This window comes from Rhamphochromis sp. 'chilingali', assembly GCF_963969265.1.
Source record: "Rhamphochromis sp. 'chilingali' genome assembly, chromosome: 8".
Classification (NCBI taxonomy): Eukaryota; Metazoa; Chordata; class Actinopteri; order Cichliformes; family Cichlidae; genus Rhamphochromis; species Rhamphochromis sp. 'chilingali'.
The window spans coordinates 14,471,493-14,490,755 of record NC_137935.1 but is presented as its reverse complement, the minus strand read 5'-3'; the positions used below and the strand labels follow the sequence as shown (position 1 = coordinate 14,490,755).

Genomic DNA, 19,263 nt, shown 5'->3' with positions numbered 1-19,263 from the left:
GTCTGACCTTTGACCTATGATTTGAATGATTACATATTAAATAGTTAAATTTCTTTACCACAGAACTGGTTTGTTGGTATATTTGGCTTGTATATTGATATTTTAAGATATATTTATGCAGTGGGTAATTTTGCAAAACATTGTGGCATCATTGTGATACATTGGGTGTTGTATTTAAAAAAGTGTGTTGTAAAGGTTTTTTTTATCTGTGAAAAAATTTTCAAGAAACTCATTGTTTTCTTGAAAGTTTTTTCAAGGTCAATTCTATCCTCGGACTCTAACAATGAAGAGTGAAGTCATGTCCCCCAATGCCTAGTATATCATTGTTAAGTTTGAAAATGTCCCTAAAAACTGACTGACAGACAAGCAAATGGAACCAGTTACATATCCCTTCCTGATAATTAAACCAAATATCGATCTGTCTAATGATAAAGGAAAATGGGCTGGTTCTTATAGTTCTAATAGTGCTTTCCTACTCTGAGCACTCAAAGCTCAGAGTGGTACAGAGACACAACATGCCTCTTCCATCTAAAGTTCACATGCATACTCATTCATACTCCGGTGGATGCATCAGGGAGGAACTTGGGGTTAGTATATTGCCCAAGGGTATTTTGCAAGCATACTAAAACAGACAGGGATCAAATCAACCTTCCGATGAGTAGGTGATCTGCTCTACCTCCTAAGTGACATGCTCTACTAAAACAAATACCTGATAGTCAAACAGTCAAATATAGTGATAGCACCAGTACATATATGTAGGTTTATTCATACAAATAGGATATACTCAAACAAAAGACCCTGCTAGGCTATTTGTCATTAAACACATCAAAAATGTATTTGAATATTAAGCAAGATTGACATTCATTTTCCAAATCCAAAAGTACAAAATCTTTAAAGTACATTTTACAAAATATATGGTTCAGTGCTTTTATACATTTATTAATACAGCACAGCATTCAGACTATGTTTATATATTCATATTTATTTCAGTGTGGTGACATGTCTGCAGCCATACCCTTGAGAGTGCTGAAAAAAATTAAACAATGACGCAAAGCATGTTAAAGGGATAACACACCCCTCATATAAAGTAGAGAGACCTTATAAAAGAAACAATGATACTGAAGGTGGAGATCAGTTATGGGGGGCTTCCAGGTCACATATATTTTCACAGGTGTCTCTTTGGTCTTACTTTTTTTCCCTTTTTTCTTTTTATGCTTTGTGTCTTCTTCACTTTCTTTATCTTGTAAGTTAGAAAGAAAGTTTCATCTCAATGAAATGCACAAGCCTGGCGATGTGGTACTGGGTGGGTTGTTTGAGGTCCATTACACTTCTGTCTACCCAGAGAGAACATTTACCTCAGAGCCTCAACAGCCTCACTGCACTGGGTAAGTGTCACACAAATATGACATCAGCAGAGACATGTACAAATAATAACTATTCAAAATATTCATGACAGATCTAAATTATATACAAGATAACTTCTCTATCTTAGCGTACATATGTCAAAATATTAATTACACTTCTTATTTTGTATTAACATACACTCGTTTTAGGGTTCATTTTGTATATCTCTGCTTGTTTTCATGTTTGCAGATCTCTTTTAGTGAACAATACTGACGTAACGTTTGCTTGTTTGTTAGCTTTGATATTGTAGGGTTCAGGAATGCAATGACTATGGTATTTGCTATTGAAGAGATCAACAAGAATTTAAATTTGCTACCTAATGTGACTCTTGGATACAGTCTTTATGACAACTGTGGTGCCCTTGTTGTTGCACTCAGCGGTGCCTTATCACTAGCCAGTGGCCAGGAGGAGCAGTTTCTGCTTCAGGAGAACTGTTCAGGGATCCCTCCAGTCCTTGGGCTTGTTGGTGATCACTACTCAACATTTTCTATTGCTATTTCCAGTGTGCTAAGTTTATACAATATACCTATTGTAAGTTTTAAGTTTCATATTTTTATGCTTGCACTGTGCATTTCATTTAAGTGTAGTATTGATCCCCTGCGGTACATTTTGGCGGTACTTATAATAGCATTTGGACTGGCTTTTACTTGTATGATGTGTTAATATGTCTCTTGTATATTTGTAATAGGTGAGTTATTTTGCCACATGCTCCTGCCTCAGTGATCGTCAGCGTTTTCCAACTTTTTTCAGAACCATCCCAAGTGATGCTTTCCAGGTAAAACATAATTACCAAGTTAAATGAAATATACCATAGTTTCAGGAAAGGACTTTGAAATTATTTCTAATGACTTTGATGTATTTAATGAATAAGATAAATTATAGAGGTTGCATTAATTGGTTTCAGATGTATATTTATAATTTTTTTAAAATAATACACTCATCTCATATCCACTTAGGTGCGTGCTATGATTCAGATTCTAAAACACTTTGGCTGGACTTGGATAGGTCTTCTAGTCAGTGATGATGATTACGGACTCCATGTTGCCCAATCCTTCCAATCTGACCTGGCTAAATCTGGTGATGGTTGTCTGGCCTACTTAGAGATTTTGCCCTGGGACAGTGACCCAAGTGAACTGAAGAGGATTGTACATTTGATAAAGACATCAACAGCTCGTGTGGTCATAGTGTTTGCACATGAGATACACTTGATTCAACTAATGGAAGAGGTTGGAAATAAAAAAATGTTCACATAGATAATTTTTATTGCAGCATTGTACTTTATTTGTCTAGACAAAAATGACTGCCATTGAAGGTAAAATAGGTATTCTAATAATTAGATTAAACTGATAACATTAAAAAGCAGAAACATCACAATGAAACTTAATCAGTTTTATGTTATCAAAATGCCCCAAATGTGCAAGAAAAATAAACATTGTTTATTTAACTAACTTCATATCAATAACTTGATAACTTAATAGCTATAGTGAGAACCTACATAAATTTTGTATTCTAAATTTATTATCATAGGTAGCGAAGCAGAATGTGATAGGTCGCCAATGGATTGCAAGTGAAACATGGACAACAGCATCAGTGCTCCAAACAGCCCACCTCACTCCGTACCTGCGTGGCACATTGGGCATTGCCATCCGCAGAGGCGAATTACCAGGGCTGAGGGAATTCCTGTTAAAAATACACCCAGACCAAAGTGACAATGGAAGATACAACAATAATTTGGTAATAATTCTGAAATAAATATAATTTGAAAGTATATCTAAAATGAATGAGAATGAGACATGAAATAAATAAATATTTTCTATTATCTCTCAATACTTTTATTCCATTACAGGTAAATCAGTTTTGGGAATTCACATTTCAGTGCAGATTTGCACCAGCTCCTGCAGGCTGGCTGGAAGGTGGAGGAGCGCTATGCACTGGGCAGGAGCATATTGAAAATGTGGACACTGAGTTTTTTGATCTTTCTAATCTCAGGCCTGACTACAATGTGTACAAGGCCGTGTATTCTCTCGCATATGCTCTTAATGACATGTTGCATTGCAAGCCAGGAACAGGACCCTTCAGAGGGCACAGCTGTGCTACTTTGCAAACAATGGAACCATGGCAGGTATGGTATCAATTTATACATTTTTGTTTGAAAAGCTACTGTGTCACTGAAGTTTTTGTTATTGAAAAAGGTCCATTATTCTATAAGGGCACTGATATGTTTGCAATGAATTTCCATTATTTTCTTTCCAAAATAAAAGAAATGGTAGAAGTAGTATTTTTTTAAATAATTAAGAAAAATTAGATGAAACAACATTCTGAATTACAGTCTACCTTGATGCTGTTCCTTCTTTTTTTCCATTAACCTTCATTAGCTCATACATTATTTACAAAATGTCAACTTCACCACTCCATTTGGTGATCAAGTATCCTTTGATGAAAATGGTGATGCATTGCCAATATATGATGTCATGAACTGGTTACACCTACCTGATGGACAAATTAAAGTTCAGAATGTTGGTGAGGTTAAAAGGTCAGGCTTTAAAAGTGAAGAACTCACCATTGATGATGACAAAATGTTCTGGAATTTTGAATCAGGAAAGGTTATTTTTACTTTTCTAAATAACTTATTTTAAAAAAATACTGAGTGAAGTAGTGTATATTGAACCTTGTAACTAATCAGTTTGTCTTTCTCTAGCCACCCCGATCAGTGTGTAGTGAGAGCTGTCCTCCAGGCACCCGGATGGCTAGAAACAAAGGACAACCAGAGTGCTGTTTTACTTGCATTCCATGTTCAAAGGGAAAAATCAGCAAAAACAACAGTGGGTATTTGTAATTCAAGGATATTTTTATTTTAATTTTGAGAAATTATACATAGTTATATACAATTGATATCATCGATTATATGCCTTCCTATTGTTGTCAGATTCCTTGGAGTGCACCAGTTGTCCAGAAGATTTTTGGTCAAACCCTCAGAATGACCACTGTGTTCTTAAGAAGACAGAGTTCCTCTCCTACCATGAGCCTCTTGGTATTTGTTTGACAACTGCCTCTTTGTTGGGCACATTTATCTGTGCAGTTGTTTTAGGGATCTTTTTCTATCATCGACGTACACCCATGGTACGTGCAAACAATTCAGAGCTGAGCTTCTTGCTCTTAGTATCACTGAAACTATGCTTCCTGTGTTCACTGTTATTCATCGGAAGACCCAGGGTATGGACATGCCAGCTGAGGCATGCAGCATTTGGCATCAGTTTTGTGCTTTGCGTCTCATGTATCCTGGTGAAAACTATGGTTGTTCTGGCTGTGTTCAAAGCCTCCAAGCCAGGAGGGGGAACCATTCTTAAGTGGTTTGGGTCGATGCAACAGAGAGGGACAGTTCTGGCTCTTACTTGTATTCAGGCAGGAATCTGTACTGCCTGGCTTGTCTCTTCCTCTCCAGCTCCACATAAAAACATGCAATACCAAAATGACAAGATAGTGTATGAGTGTGCTGTTGGGTCTACAATTGGCTTTGCAGTGTTACTGGGTTACATTGGTGTGCTGGCTGTCCTTAGCTTTTTGCTAGCATTTCTAGCCAGGAATCTTCCAGATAATTTCAATGAGGCCCGACTCATCACATTCAGCATGCTAAGTTTCTGTGCCGTGTGGGTGGCCTTTGTCCCTGCTTATGTCAACTCTCCAGGTAAATATGCAGATGCAGTGGAAGTATTTGCCATTTTGGCTTCAAGTTTCGGGCTATTGGTGGCACTGTTTGGACCCAAATGTTACATAATTCTGCTGAAACCAGAGAGAAACACAAAGAAGGCAATCATGGGTCGGCTCACTATAAATGAATAGAATTAATATAATTTGGGTTATTTAAATTAATCACTTAATCGGTTGAATTCATTTCACATTTTGTCTCCAACAGTAATAATTTAGGGTCGCTAAAATCTTAAATCTTTTATCAAACAATAGTATGGCTAATAGATTTTTTTTAAGAGCATTATCATGGCAAAATGTTATCTTAGAGAAATTGTAACTTGCTGGATTGTTCGCCTCACCAGATCTTTTCTCCCCTCAAGTTGAAACTTTTGGATCTCAACCAAAAGAATGCACAAGAAATGAAGTTACAAATTCTAACATTCAAAGGAGTTGCAGCTGTAAGCTAAAGATATTCCATTCAGAGAAGATGATTTTTTGTGAATTCATCCTTAAAGGCTACCTGAGAAAACAAACAAACAAAACAAAAACAAAAACAAACAAAAAAATGAATGCTGCCATTGTAAAAAAAACTGACCTAATTTGAGCTCCTGCTCCTGAAAGCAATGGGCAGACACACACAGACACAGAAACAGAGACAGGGGCAAACAGAAAACAGAAACTGACCATTTGCCTTAAATGTGTTGTAACATTTTGGTTGTCCTCAGTATTTTAATCTTAATATGGGTGTATTGTTTCTCACAATAAATCGATGTGATAAAATCTGTTTCTGCCTAGAGAACATGAATGTAAAGGGTGAAATTCATATTGAGGTTAACAATTAATTAAAGCTTCTGTGCTTGGGTGTTTGTGTGTGTCTGTGCCTGTTGACAAATTTAGGTAGGGATACTATTAAAATAGCAATAATACATATGCTTTTTTCTTTATTGGGCAAAATTAGTAGGAGTTTCAGGGAGTGTAGAACACTGTCTAAACACCTAGATAAACCAGATCCAATAAAAATGCAGCGTCACAGACTAAACATCTACTGAATCTTAATCTATTCTTCACAGATATTCTGATGAAAACGTCAAATAAACAATTAAAAAAAACAATACAAAAATAGTTAGCATCTGCACTCCTAACTCAAATTAACAATAAGTGGTACCATTACGTCGTGAATTAACCTGTCAATAAAATACTTCAGGTTTAATATCTAACATATCATGTAAAATAAACTAACTTTAGCCAATACTTCCATGATGCTTCAATGCAGATGAAAGCAAATTGTGTTCAGCACATACTTAACATGGCTGCTATGCTAATTCTCAAAACAGGAAGTGATGTCATCATATTATACTCGGACAAGTTAAATGATCCACCCCCACCCCTTTTTTTACACAGAGTATAGCCTTTAAAGAATACAATTATCAAATTTGTTTAAAGTATCTTGGGTCTTATTTACAGCTAACTGAAAAGTATATGAATATATGAAACCAGAGGAATTGTACTTAAATCGTATGCATTCAGCTCTTCCTACGTCACGGTTTCCTTCAAAATATGTCTTTGCAAAAATTGCGTAAAAAGCATTTGCAGCAAAAAAAACACAATATTCCAGAAACACGCTTTGCCAACTGATCAGCTGTTCATAACACTTCCTACGTTGGAATAAACATCACCACAATCTATCTGATGTTCGCCATTACCTGCCCGAAAACGGAAGGGACGTCATTTTCGCGGAAAACAAAGCTATGCTGCTGTTTTTAAAATTAATGTTTGAGTTTATGCCTTTCTGTATAGTCTCTGGGAAACTTAGAACTCAAATTACATTGTTGGAAATTGTTTATTTTGATGCACATGCTGTTTTTTTTTTTTGGGGGGGGGGGTTTGCATATTCGCATTGTAGGATTTATTTTCGTTTTTCCTCCAGTATATAAAAATTGTTGTATCTCAAAAAAAACAAACTATAAAGACATTCAAAATGAATTTCCTGTGGTTGGAAACTATTTTGTGCAACTTCTTTGCATTTACAGTTTTGAGGGATAAACCTCTGAAATTTCTCTAACTAGAAATATATGTTGTTAAAAAACAAAATCAATTTTCAAATTTTTTGTAGTTTATTGCACATTTTTGCAATTTATGTAGTTAGTATGGACTTAATGCATACATATTATTAAAATTTGGAATATAATGTTTGTATTGATGTATATCAACTTGCGGACTTGGTTCTATGGTAGGTCTTAAAGGGTTAATATAGAAGGTTCTTGTGCATTTATTCAGATTATGGTCTTGAATTTATTTATTTATTCATTTGCTCACTGTATGTCTCAATGATTTAACCGCAAGAATATTTCTCCCCCCCTTTTACTGCACTTGATAAATATGAAAAAAAAAACACAAAAATTATGTTTAACTTTCTAACTCTCTAACCTGCATAGTCACAAGTGAGTGTATGTTCAGTCATAGCATCTGCATCAATAAAAACTGATCTCAAATGAAATGTATTATAGGCCCTGCCCATCTGCTGTCTGCTCTGATAGGTTATTTACAGTACTGCATGTCAATAAGAAGAAATTGCAACGCCATGAAACCTGACTGGGCTGAGAAAAGGGGAAAAGCAGATAATAGTTATGTTGTCACTTGTACACGCCAATTTGCTCTTGTTCATTTTGATATATTGTTACTTTTCTTTTACTGCAGCCTCTTCTCTGTCTTCGTCCTCCTGCCACTCACGTGGACAGTTTCATCTAAATAGCATGCAAAAAAGTGGAGATCTGATCCTAGGAGGACTGTTTGAAGTTCACTTCTTTTCTATCTTCCCTGACCTGTCATTTACCTCAGAGCCACAACAGCCTACTTGCCATGGGTAAGTATGACAGTGAAACAGCACAAAAGACTTTGGGAAATCACTGCCAACAGTGGCATTAAGAACAAATACACACATCTTGCAATATGAACTTTCTTTATTTTTGTCATTTAGCATGTTACTTTAGTTGTTTCTGTTCTTTTCATTTGAGTAGTTGCAAAACGTGTATGGTTGCAAAATGTTTTCCAGGTATACTGCTATATTTTTCAATAGCAGACTGTGTTTTTTTGTTAGTTTTGATGTTCTAGGATTTAGGCAGGCAAAAACCATGGCCTTTGCAATTGATGAAATCAACAGAAACTCCAACCTATTGCCTAATGTGACTCTGGGATTCACTCTTTATGATAACTGCGTTGAACTTGGAATTGGATTCCGTGCTGCATTGTCATTAGCCAGTGGTCAAGAGGATCAAATAATATTACATAATACATGTGTTGGAAATCCTCCAGTCATAGGGATTGTGGGTGATTCATCCTCTACACGTTCAATTGCCATCTCCACTGTCTTAGGTTTGTACAGCATACCTATGGTAAGTTTCCAGTTTAACCATGAAATATTATTTTTGGTTATATTTAATATAAATATATAGACCTAATTGTAAATTTAATGACCAGATTGAAGCTTAAAAAAATGTAAGGAGGCAGTCAAGGCTTTGAATATTTCTACAATATACAGTCTGTATCTTTCACAGGTGAGTTATTTTGCCACATGTTCCTGCCTGAGTGACCGTAAAAAGTATCCATCCTTCTTTAGGACGATCCCAAGTGATGTTTTCCAGGTGAAAATTGATCAGCACAATTATAAACAGTCATCAGTAACTAATGAATAACTAAGTTTTGTCTTGTCTATGCATTCATGTTTTAATCTGTATTCACTTAGGTCCATGCTTTGATTCAGATTCTAAAACATTTTGGCTGGACTTGGGCAGGTCTGCTTGTCAGTGATGATGACTATGGACTCCATGCAGCAAGATCCTTCCAGTCTGAGTTAAGTCAGTCTGGTGAAGGTTGCCTGGCTTACACTGAAATTTTGTCCTTGCACAAAGAAACAGATGAACTCAGGAGGATTGTAAATGTGATGAAAAAATCCACAGCTCAAGTTGTCATTGTATTTGCACATGAGAGTCACATGATAAACCTTATGGAAGAGGTTTGAATTTAAAAGTTTTAAATTTTTACTAGCTATGTAGATTTGCATCACTACACTGTGTAACAGATGCATTATGTCTTTATATATTGATTGAGTAGAGAAAACTAGTAATAAAGAATTCATAATGTTACTAAATTAGTTGCTATTTACAATATGAGTTTGTACATTTGGTCAAACATAATGCACAGGTGGTGAGGCAAAATGTAACAGGCCTACAGTGGATGGCCAGTGAAGCCTGGACAACTGCTGTTGTGCTCCAAACACCTCACCTCATGCCATACCTGGGTGGTACACTGGGCATCGCTATTCGTCGAGGAGAAATAACAGGGCTCAGGGAATTCCTGTTACAAATACGTCCTGACTTGCATCACAACAATAGCTATGGAAATAGCATGGTGAGGGTTAAACTATTTACAGTGGTATTTGCAGGAATTGCATATTTTATTATGTATAACATCTAAAATAGTTTTCATAATATTTCAGGTGAATCAATTTTGGGAATTCACATTTAAGTGCAGATTTGAACCAGCTCCAGCAGGCTGGGTGGAAGGGGGTGGTATATTATGCACTGGACAGGAAGATTTGGAAAATGTGAACAATGAGTTCTTGGACGTTTCCGACCTCCGGCCTGAGTATAATGTGTACAAAGCTGTTTATGCTCTGGCATATTCCCTTGATGAGATGCTGCAATGCAAGCCTGGAAGAGGACCTTTCAGTGGGAACAGCTGTGCCACATTACAAACACTGGAGCCATGGCAGGTGTGATATCAGGTTACACTTTTTGTCTAAATTGATTGTTCTGTAATTACATTTAGAAAAGAATTTACCCTGTAAGGCAAAATGCAGTGCTATAAAATTAACTATGAAAAAGCTGGATTGAGGATTATATTTCCTCCTGAGCAAAAGTAGTGGTTACTGTAATTAGATCAGAGAAACCATTAATGGAATAAGTATGTCGCATTACTATAGGCCTTGTTTAAAAGCAATGAATTCCTATATTCAAATTTAATAGCTCTAATATTTGACTACTGAACAGCAGGGCCACAGTTTACATTGTTAAAAGTAATTTAATTCTTATACATCTGTTTTTAACAGCATGTTTATTACTTGGAAAGGGTAAACTTCACCACTGAATTTGGTGATCAAGTGTCATTTGATGAGAATGGTGATGTGGTGCCAATTTATGATGTGATGAACTGGTTGTGGCTCCCTGATGGAAGCACTAAAGTTCAGAATGTTGGTGAAGTTAAGAGGTCAGCTTTCAAAGGTGAAGAACTCATACTTGATGAAGATAAAATCTTCTGGAACTTTGAATCCAAAAAGGTTTAAAATGGGTTTTCTATCCTTTTATCTTTTCCCATATGTATATTTTTCATTTTTCTCATGTGCACAATATATGTAATTCTAGCAGGTAATATTAATTTCGTCTAACAGCCAGGTCGATCAGTATGTAGTGAGAGCTGTCCTCCTGGTACCCACATGGTGAGACGGAAGGGAGAACCCAAATGCTGTTTCGACTGCATCCCTTGCTCTGAGGGAAAAATAAACAATAAGAGCAGTAAGTGCTTGTCTTTGCATATTTTATTTAATTTATATTAAATGTAAAATGCATTTCACCATCTTAGCTTTTATTGTCAGATTCCTTGGAGTGTACCAGTTGTCCAGAGGATTTTTGGTCAAACCATCAGCGTGACCACTGTGTTCCCAAGAAGACAGAGTTTCTCTCCTACGATGAGCCTCTGGGATTTTGTTTAACAGCAACCTCTTTGCTGGGAACAATTATATGTGCTGTTGTTATAGGGATCTTTTTCTTCCATCGCAGAACACCTATAGTACTTGCCAACAATTCGGAACTTAGTTTCCAGCTATTGCTGTCACTTAAGTTATGTTTCCTGTGTTCACTGCTGTTCATTGGACGACCCAGGCTTTGGACATGCCAACTCAGGCATGCAGCATTTGGGATCAGCTTTGTGCTGTGTGTCTCATGCATCCTGGTAAAAACCATGGTTGTTCTGGCTGTTTTCAAAGCCTCCAAGCCAGGAGGGGGAGCCAGTCTGAAGTGGTTTGGTGCTATGCAGCAAAGAGGAACAATTCTGTTTCTTACATCTATTCAAGTAGTCATCTGCACTGCCTGGCTTGTTTCTGCTTCTCCTACTCCAAATAAAAACACCCAATACCACAATGATAAGATCATTTATGAGTGTTCAGTTGGGTCTAGTGTTGGTTTTGGAGTGTTATTGGGTTATATTGGCATGCTGGCTTTCCTCAGTTTTTTAATTGCTTTCCTGGCAAGGAATCTCCCTGATAGTTTTAATGAGGCCAAGCTCATCACATTCAGCATGCTGATCTTCTGTGCTGTGTGGGTGGCCTTCGTTCCTGCTTATATCAGCTCACCTGGAAACCATGCAGATGCAGTGGAGGTATTTGCCATCTTGGCCTCAAGCTTTGGCCTGTTGGTCGCACTGTTTGGGCCCAAATGTTACATCATCCTGTTGAGACCAGAGATGAACACAAAAAAAGTTATAATGGGCCGTGGCACTCGATCATAAAAAAACATTTTCCACATGCAATAGAAAAATACATATGGTGAATACACATTTATATAAATATATTAAATAAAATATAAAAGTGAGAACATATAAAGAAAGTTTGGATTTCTCCTTTACTGTGTATGCTAGAATGTGCAAGCATTGACTCTGTGACACTACATTGTTAAATTTAACTTTAGACATAATTTAGCTATATCTGTCAGGGTTCCTGGGTCATGTTTGTTCATGTTCTGTTTATTTTCCACATGTTCATGTTTCCTGTTTTACCGTGCCAGCTTTATCTATGTGCATCATGTCTAGTTCTACTTCAAGTTCAAGGTTCAAGTTCAAGGTTCTTTATTTGTCACATGCATAGTTATACAAGTATAACACACAGTGAAATGTAGCCTGACATGCTCCTCGACATGTGCAAAAAAATTTGGGGGGGGGGGTGTGTAGAGGAAGAACATTATATATATATATGTAGTATATACATTGGGTGAATGTGCAGTAGTAGCAGCAAGCAGATGAATTCTGTACATTAATATGAATAGACATCTGACTATTTTACAAGATAGACAATATAAACATATTTAAAATTAAAGGAATTGAAATGTACATTGTGCCTTGGTTTAGTGTCTGGAAGAGTCCTGACTCAGTCAATTATAGATGATGTGAGAGGGCGGGTGTGTGTGTTTATGTGTTATTAGTCAGATTATGTTTAGCTGTGTACTCATTGGTCTCTAATCATCATCAGTGTATTTAAGCCCTCAGTTTCTTCCTGTCCACTGTCTTGTCATTTTCGATTCCGTGAGTGTGTTCTCTGTTCAGCCAGCCAACCATTCAACCAGTCAGCTAGTCCGTTTCATATTTTGTTCTCACTGTCCTTAAAATAAACATCATCTTCATTCCACACTAACACGTGAGTCCTGCATTTGGGTTCTCTCTTTCTTCTCTCCACACTGCGATGCCTGACAGAATGACAAGACCCGTGGGGCGCGAAGACACGCAATGGACCCAGTGGACTCTGATTTAACCCTCGGGGGTCCAGGGTATAACTGGCCGTTTTTGACTACTTTTGATTTTACCTCTATATTTCACCTTTAAAATACGATTTTCTTGCCTTGTTTGGTATCATTATTTTCAGCACAGCCTCAAATATCTGACATTTGAGTTATTTTGGCATACTATATTAGCACAGTTGATCTAAATTCAGACAAAAAATTCAAAATTCGAGTAGAAAAATTATATTTTTTTATTTATTTATTTTTAATTTATTATTTTTATTATTTTTTTATTGTAACATTCCAACTTCCCCCTTAGTGTGTTTGTTGGGCAGCTTAGATAATGTCACTTCAGAAAAGAATATAGCCCATATGGTTTTCATTGCCCTATGCATAGCCAAGAAAACTGTCCTCATGAACTGGAAAAATAAAACCAATCTTAATTCTAACCAATATAGAAATTATCTATTAGATTACATTAGTCTTGATACAGCCTCTGCCACCACATCAGATCAATTGCTCTGGGCTCCTTTGATCAGCTCCATCACCTAGTGGGGGTGGGGGGTCATAGTTTGGTCCCGCCTTCACTGTTGTGATTGGTGTGGGGGTAGGGACAGGCTTAGGGCGTCGGGGGGTTCCCCGGAGGCATCTTCCTTGGGGGGCTCAACCCAGGGTAGCGGTCATGTCCGTTTGGGGGCTCTTTTGGCTCTCGGGTGACTGTTTACTCGTGGCTGCGTGCAGCGGGGCTAGGGGAGGGTCTGTGCTGACGGACGTGGGTTACTGACCTGGTAGCCTGGCTGCCCCTGGGTGGGTCCGGGATGGGCGTGAGGTTCTGGGGGCTGGGGCCCTGGCCGGGCCTCGGGGCCTTGGGTCCTGGTTGGTGTGTAGCCGGGGTTGTGGGCGGGTGGGTGCATGGGGGCCCATCCCTGGCGCAGGGTGCCGCCGGTGCGTTGAGCCACCTGTGGGGCTCTTCAACTAGTGGGGGAGATTGTCACACCTTGCAGGAGCTTTCCTCTCCTCAGGAGCTCTCTGCAGGAGGGGGAGATACAGGAGAGGTGGAGGAAGATCTCAGCCTGGGCGTCTGTTGTCTCATGTAGTCTGGAAGATGAGTGGATGGTGGGGTGGGTGCAGTTTTCTCTGTGGTGGGGTTGGGTGGACTGTCCCGGCCGGGGGGCGCTGCTGCACTGGGCCCCGGTCTGGATGGGCCTGGGCCCCCTTTCCCTGGCGGGTCGCGGAGTATGGGGGTGCCTACTGGGGTCAGCGGGGGTGCTGGCCCCAGGGAGGGGTCACTTGCCCCTCCCTTCCTTCCCTCCCCATCTCCAGCTGCCTCCCTCTTCCCGCTCCACCACAACCACCCACGCATGCAGGGCCTTGGAGTAGGGGTATGTCACCAGGGAGAAGAGGAGGCTACCCCCCCCCCCCCCCCCCCCCCCCCCCCCCTGTCCCCTTCTGGCTGCCTGTGCCTCAATTTTATCCCACAACTTAGACATTCACATTACTCACACTCTCATTACACATACATATAGGATCTTGGGGGTGGGCACGATACACGGAATCCAAAGTACCATCAGGGTGTACACCCCACCCCTGGCGTCGTTGCCCACTTCTCAAGGTTAAATACACGTAGACATTGAGGGCTAGCAGGAGGGACCATGCGCTTACCTGCTGCTCTCGGGCAGGTAGCTCCATGCCCTCCTGGGTTTTAAATGCACCTTAGAACACACATGCATCAACACTACAATGAGCGGGTGGAGGGAGGTTTGGAGTCTTCTCTCACCCCCGTTCTCTGCGACCTGCTGGAGCGGGGGGGCTAGGAGGAGGAGTTGGCCGTCCGACTGCGGTCTGGAGTGTGGGGCCTCCCTGCTGCTGCGGAGTCGGGGCGGTCTGCCTCCCCCCACCGCAGGGAAAAGGGTAACACCACCTGGGTCTGGGTGCAGTTCCCCCCTCCAGGGGCGGGGGCACCTAGACCCGGTTTGTAGAGTACGCTTGGGGAGTGTGATCGTGTGTACAGCGTCTCTTTATGTCTGTCTCCACGTTGGTTGAGTGTGGAGTAAGTGCATATGAGAGCATGAGGGTGGGAATGGATGTTTGTATCTGTGTGTGCCTGTATGTCTGTGTCTATATGTCAGGTTGGGTGTCAGGCGCCACCTCTCTGGGGACATCTTAGGCCCTCCAAGGTTTGGAGGCCTATCTCCCCCTACCACCACTTCCCCTGCCAGTGGCGGACTCCCTCAGACATCGGTGCGTTGGTGGTTCTTTGTGTCCGGGGGTGGGCATCCAGGTACACACCGGCTCACTCCTTGGCGGCCGCTTATCAGGGCCAGGAGCCTGGGGCTCGCTCGGGCCACTTCGGAGGTGGGGTGCCCCCGGCCTCTCGGCCTGGGGCTTGGTCACTCAGGCACGGCTGGCTGCCGGCGGAGCTCACGGGCGCGTCACTGCAACTCCCCCTGGCTTCTGCTCCGCGGCTGCTGAGTGAGCCCTCATCTGGGACTCTCCTCAGCTCTTTCTGGGACAGTGGCGCGGCTGCCCCTCTGTTGGTCTTCCTTGGTCTCTTGTGTTCTGGGGGCCTCTGGATGTCTGGAGTTTTGATCTCCTCCATACCTGATTCATGCCCTGGAGGACGGGGCTGTGGCCTCCCCACACCCTCTAGCAGATCATTACATGAAGGAACCTTTTAAAAAAAACAAGCGCGTCCATGCTCACAGGTGTACACACGGGTATTCACAGACGCGGACTACACCTTTCTTGGCTGCTGCCTCAAAGCACATTGTGCGCTGTCTATCTTGCATGCTGCACAATATCGTTTATTATTTAGTATCTACTGATATCTACTGCTAGCTAGTTTATTGTGATGGTGCTGTTTTTTTTATTATGTTGCTCTTTGTTGTTTGCTTTCTCTTCTGTTTTTTTTCTCCATACAGGTGACCCAGGTGTTTTGTTTGTTTTGTTTTTTTTTCTTTCTTACCCCCTTTCTCACCGTCTCTTCTCCCCTTTGGTTTTCTTTCTCTCCCTCTCTTTCTTTCATTCTTTCTCCCTGCCCTATCCCCCAGTCATGTCTGTCCCGTTTGTAGCAACTGAAAATAAAATAAATTCATAATTATAATAAAGGTCAATCAAATGGACCAATATGGCAAGGCCATGATGATCCACTTGGTAAAATAAATCCGCTTGGCATCTTTCTTAGCCTTAAGACAACAATTCTGATGGCTAAAGATCCAAACGGGACACAAAAAAAAAAATCTATTTACAGAACAATCAGGTGTGCTGCATCAAATAAGAAGGCACACAAATTATTTGTGCCAGTCCAAAAAATGTAGTTTGTGTTCAGTATAAGACAGAGGAGAACACCAAAGGCCTAAACCCTGCAGTTCTGACAGCAGGAGGTGCATCAGTCCAGTTTTCCATGTGGGAACAGCGTTTACACTGGAATCTGCCTTTGACGGCTTTTTTAGAGCAAATGTGAAATTCAGCAGTCTAACTGACACACAATACAAAACAATAACTACACAACAAACTAGCTATAGCCTCCAAACACGCTAAAGGTCACTAATGTCTCACATATGTAAACTCGCTCTTTCTCTTTCTTTCGCTCGCCCGCTTTCCATTGCGGGTGTCACTCCTAAAAACTTCCCCTTCTCCCTAAACAACCAAATGTCACATGTTGCCATATAATTTTTTTGATTGGCTGACATGGTAAACTCTAACACCAATAGGGAAGGGGTGTTTTTTCTTCTTCTTTTTTCACTCGCAAAGGGAGAGTGTTTGCTAGCGCTGTCTCTAGAAAACGCCGTTTTTACCGTTTACAGAAAAAAACATTGCGTGTATTTTGTATCATAACTCTGGTTTTATGTGACCCATCGACACAATTCAAAAACTGGTATGTAGTCTGAAGTACGCACTTTTGACCCAAGTTGAAATCGAGACTCTGAATCGCTGCATCTTGTAGCTGGGTAGTCTTAAAATGGTCATGTGATTTTGATGCTCCGGTGCGTCCAGCGGCCCCAGAGGGTTAATTGAGCGGCAGGAAGCAGCGCTTTCTCTTTTGGTGGGAAAGCTCAGGCGGAAACAGCAGCTCTACTCAGAGTATGAGCACGTCTTCGTGGGGACTCGTCTGGCTCTCGGTGGACTTTGGAGATGCAACGGCCCCCCACCTGCTGCCTTACCTGGGGAGAGTGGTCTTCAGCTTCTCACTGTCTCGCAGCTCCACTCCGCCCACCAGCCGCTTCTCTCACCGGTGCTTCCACCTCGCCGTGGCACAGTGGCTCTGACTCCCATCTCGGCTCAATGGAGGCTTCCTGCTGTCACAGCTAAGGGGAAGCGAGGCTCATTTCACCGTCGCTCATACTGTTTGGTGCAGCAATATCACCATAACCCAGGGACTGTTAATCCTCCCAAGACTTTAATGGCCGCTGTTCATAATCCACCTAATCCAAAGACTGTGTACTGTAATCATATTTTGGGCTATCCAATCAATATTAATTGAGACCTGAACCCATTAAGGACATTCATGCTGCTAAGTCTGATAACATTTCTCATCCTGTCATTATTTCCACATCAATCTATCAGCCTTTTCCTGCTAGCAGTGTGGCTCAGACCCTTCCTCTCCCTTCACCTGTTCCAGTTACTCGGGTGAGGGTGGCTAAGGCTCAGCCTGTCCCCACACCAGATCTTCGGGCGGCTAGGGCTCAGCACGTCTTCGCACCCATGCCAGTTCCTTGGGTGATGGGGCAGCTTACGTCCAGCCATCACCTGTTCCTGTGCCAGCTCCCAGGATGAGGGCAGCTAAGACCCAGTCCATTCCTGCACCCGTTCTTGTTCCTCGGGTGGGGGTGGCTAGTGTTCAGTTTACTCCTGCACCTATTCCAAAACCCAGGATGAGGGCAGCCAGGACCCAACCCGTCCCTGCACTTGTTCCTATTTCTCGGGTGTGGAAGGCTAGGGTTTGACCAATTCCTCAACCTGACCTCGCCAAAGCTCAGGTGAGCTTGTCCAGCATTTTCCTCATGTTCTGGAGGCTGGGAAGAGTTAGCTCAGCAACCTGCTGGTCCACCACTTAATCCACCTCTACAACCTATACTTTAGTCATTAGCTCAATCACTAACCTTGTTATCATCTCTGTTACCCACTCAGTTACCGGCTTAGGCATAGGCTCTATCACTCCTACCAGCTCAGGCACCAGCTCAATTACCAGCTCAGCCATCTATTCAGTCACCAGCTATTCAGTCACCAGTTCAGGCTTTAGCTCAGTCACCTGGCCTGCAGCCACAGCATCCAGAGCCGGCTGTGAGCTCTTCCTCGTCCCAGGCAGAAGTTTCCACACCTGCTGGCCCTGACTCGTCTCAGCCAGAGGTTTCCCCACCTGCTGGCCCTGCCTCGTCTCAGCCAGAAGTTTCCGCACCTTCTGGCCTTGCGTCGTTTGCAGCTCCACTGCCGGCGGCTCCCACACCACTGCCCTCCTGACCTGTTTCACCTCAGTTGCTGGCCACGCGGTTGCCCAACAGAACTGATTTGGCCCAGCCACTGGCCACACGGTCACCTGCCAGAACTATTTCTTTTGGGACTCTGGACTCAGGACTCTCTAATCATCATCAGTCAGTGTATTTAAGTCTGTCTTGTCATCGTTAATTCTGTGTCTGTGTTTTCTGTTCAGCCAGCCAGCCATTCAGTCACTCAGCTAGTCTGTTTGATGTTTGTGGTGAGGCGTGGTCGGCGGTGCCGTCTGGACGCACCTACAACTGAGCCAGAGGGAGGAGCTGGCCCAGAGAGTGGCCTAGATGGAGGTGTGCCGCCAGCGGGAAGAGCTGCGGGTCCAGACTGAGCGTCACCTGGAGAGAATGGCAAACCTGGCGATACTGCTTCAAGCCTGGTCAGCATCGCCGCCGCCACCCCCGCCGGTGTAACCTGACAGTGGGGAAGCAGTGGAGGAGCCGCTTTGGGCCACCTTTAGCATTTGGCATTTTCCCAACAACATAATGTAATACCATAATCTAAATCCAGTCAATAAAAATGAATTTTCTTAAAGCAAACATCAGCAACCCAAAATTAGCAACCCCAGGGTTAAGTCTCCAGCTCCACACTCATGTGAAACTACACTCTTCCCCTCTGGTCTCTCTTCTCCTCTGGTCTCTCTTCTCCTCCTGCTCATGGCAAAGCAAAACATAGCAAAACAAAGCATTCACCCTTCTCTTACCGGCGTGGTGAACTGTTTGTCAACCTTTACTCAAAACTTCAGTCCACTTCGTCAGTCCATCACAATTCAGTCACACATACACTCACACACATCCACACAAGATATTGCTGATAGTGGAGACTCCCGTGCAAATAATCAGATTCTCCACCCTCAGCAACATGAGCTCATTAATTTTGTTTTATTTTGTTTTGTTTTTGTTTTTAGAAAAATAGTTATTTATTATGTTTTAACTGGATTGACTTGCTACAATCCTTTTGGACGGGAACTCAAACGGTGATCGGTTCCCACAGTTAGGCTTTTCCTCAGCCCATTATAATCTGGAAAAGCTCACCTTATATTTGTTCTCCTGAAAATTTTACAGCGCTGTTAATTCAATCTTGCAGGCCTGCTTAGAACAAAAATCAGAAAAAGAGAGCTGATTATTAGCTCATCTAAGCA

At 41.7% G+C, this 19,263-nt stretch overlaps 1 protein-coding gene across 1 annotated transcript; it reads left to right on the top strand.

Moving 5' to 3' along the window:
- Positions 1-1,245: 1,245 nt before the first annotated feature.
- On the top strand, positions 1,246-11,652 carry LOC308400647 (vomeronasal type-2 receptor 1-like; the record flags this gene model as incomplete). The annotated part of the gene is made up of 18 exons (XM_080888483.1): positions 1,246-1,385; positions 1,641-1,935; positions 2,093-2,179; positions 2,361-2,630; positions 2,932-3,138; positions 3,251-3,526; positions 3,780-4,007; positions 4,103-4,226; positions 4,331-5,089; positions 7,789-7,954; positions 8,189-8,483; positions 8,646-8,732; positions 8,834-9,103; positions 9,292-9,498; positions 9,587-9,862; positions 10,199-10,426; positions 10,538-10,661; positions 10,742-11,652. The coding sequence occupies exons 1-18, from the start codon at positions 1,276-1,278 to the stop codon at positions 11,650-11,652; spliced, it is 4,920 nt and encodes a 1,639-aa protein (XP_080744609.1). The 5' UTR covers positions 1,246-1,275.
- Between the last annotated feature and the right edge of the window lie 7,611 nt (positions 11,653-19,263).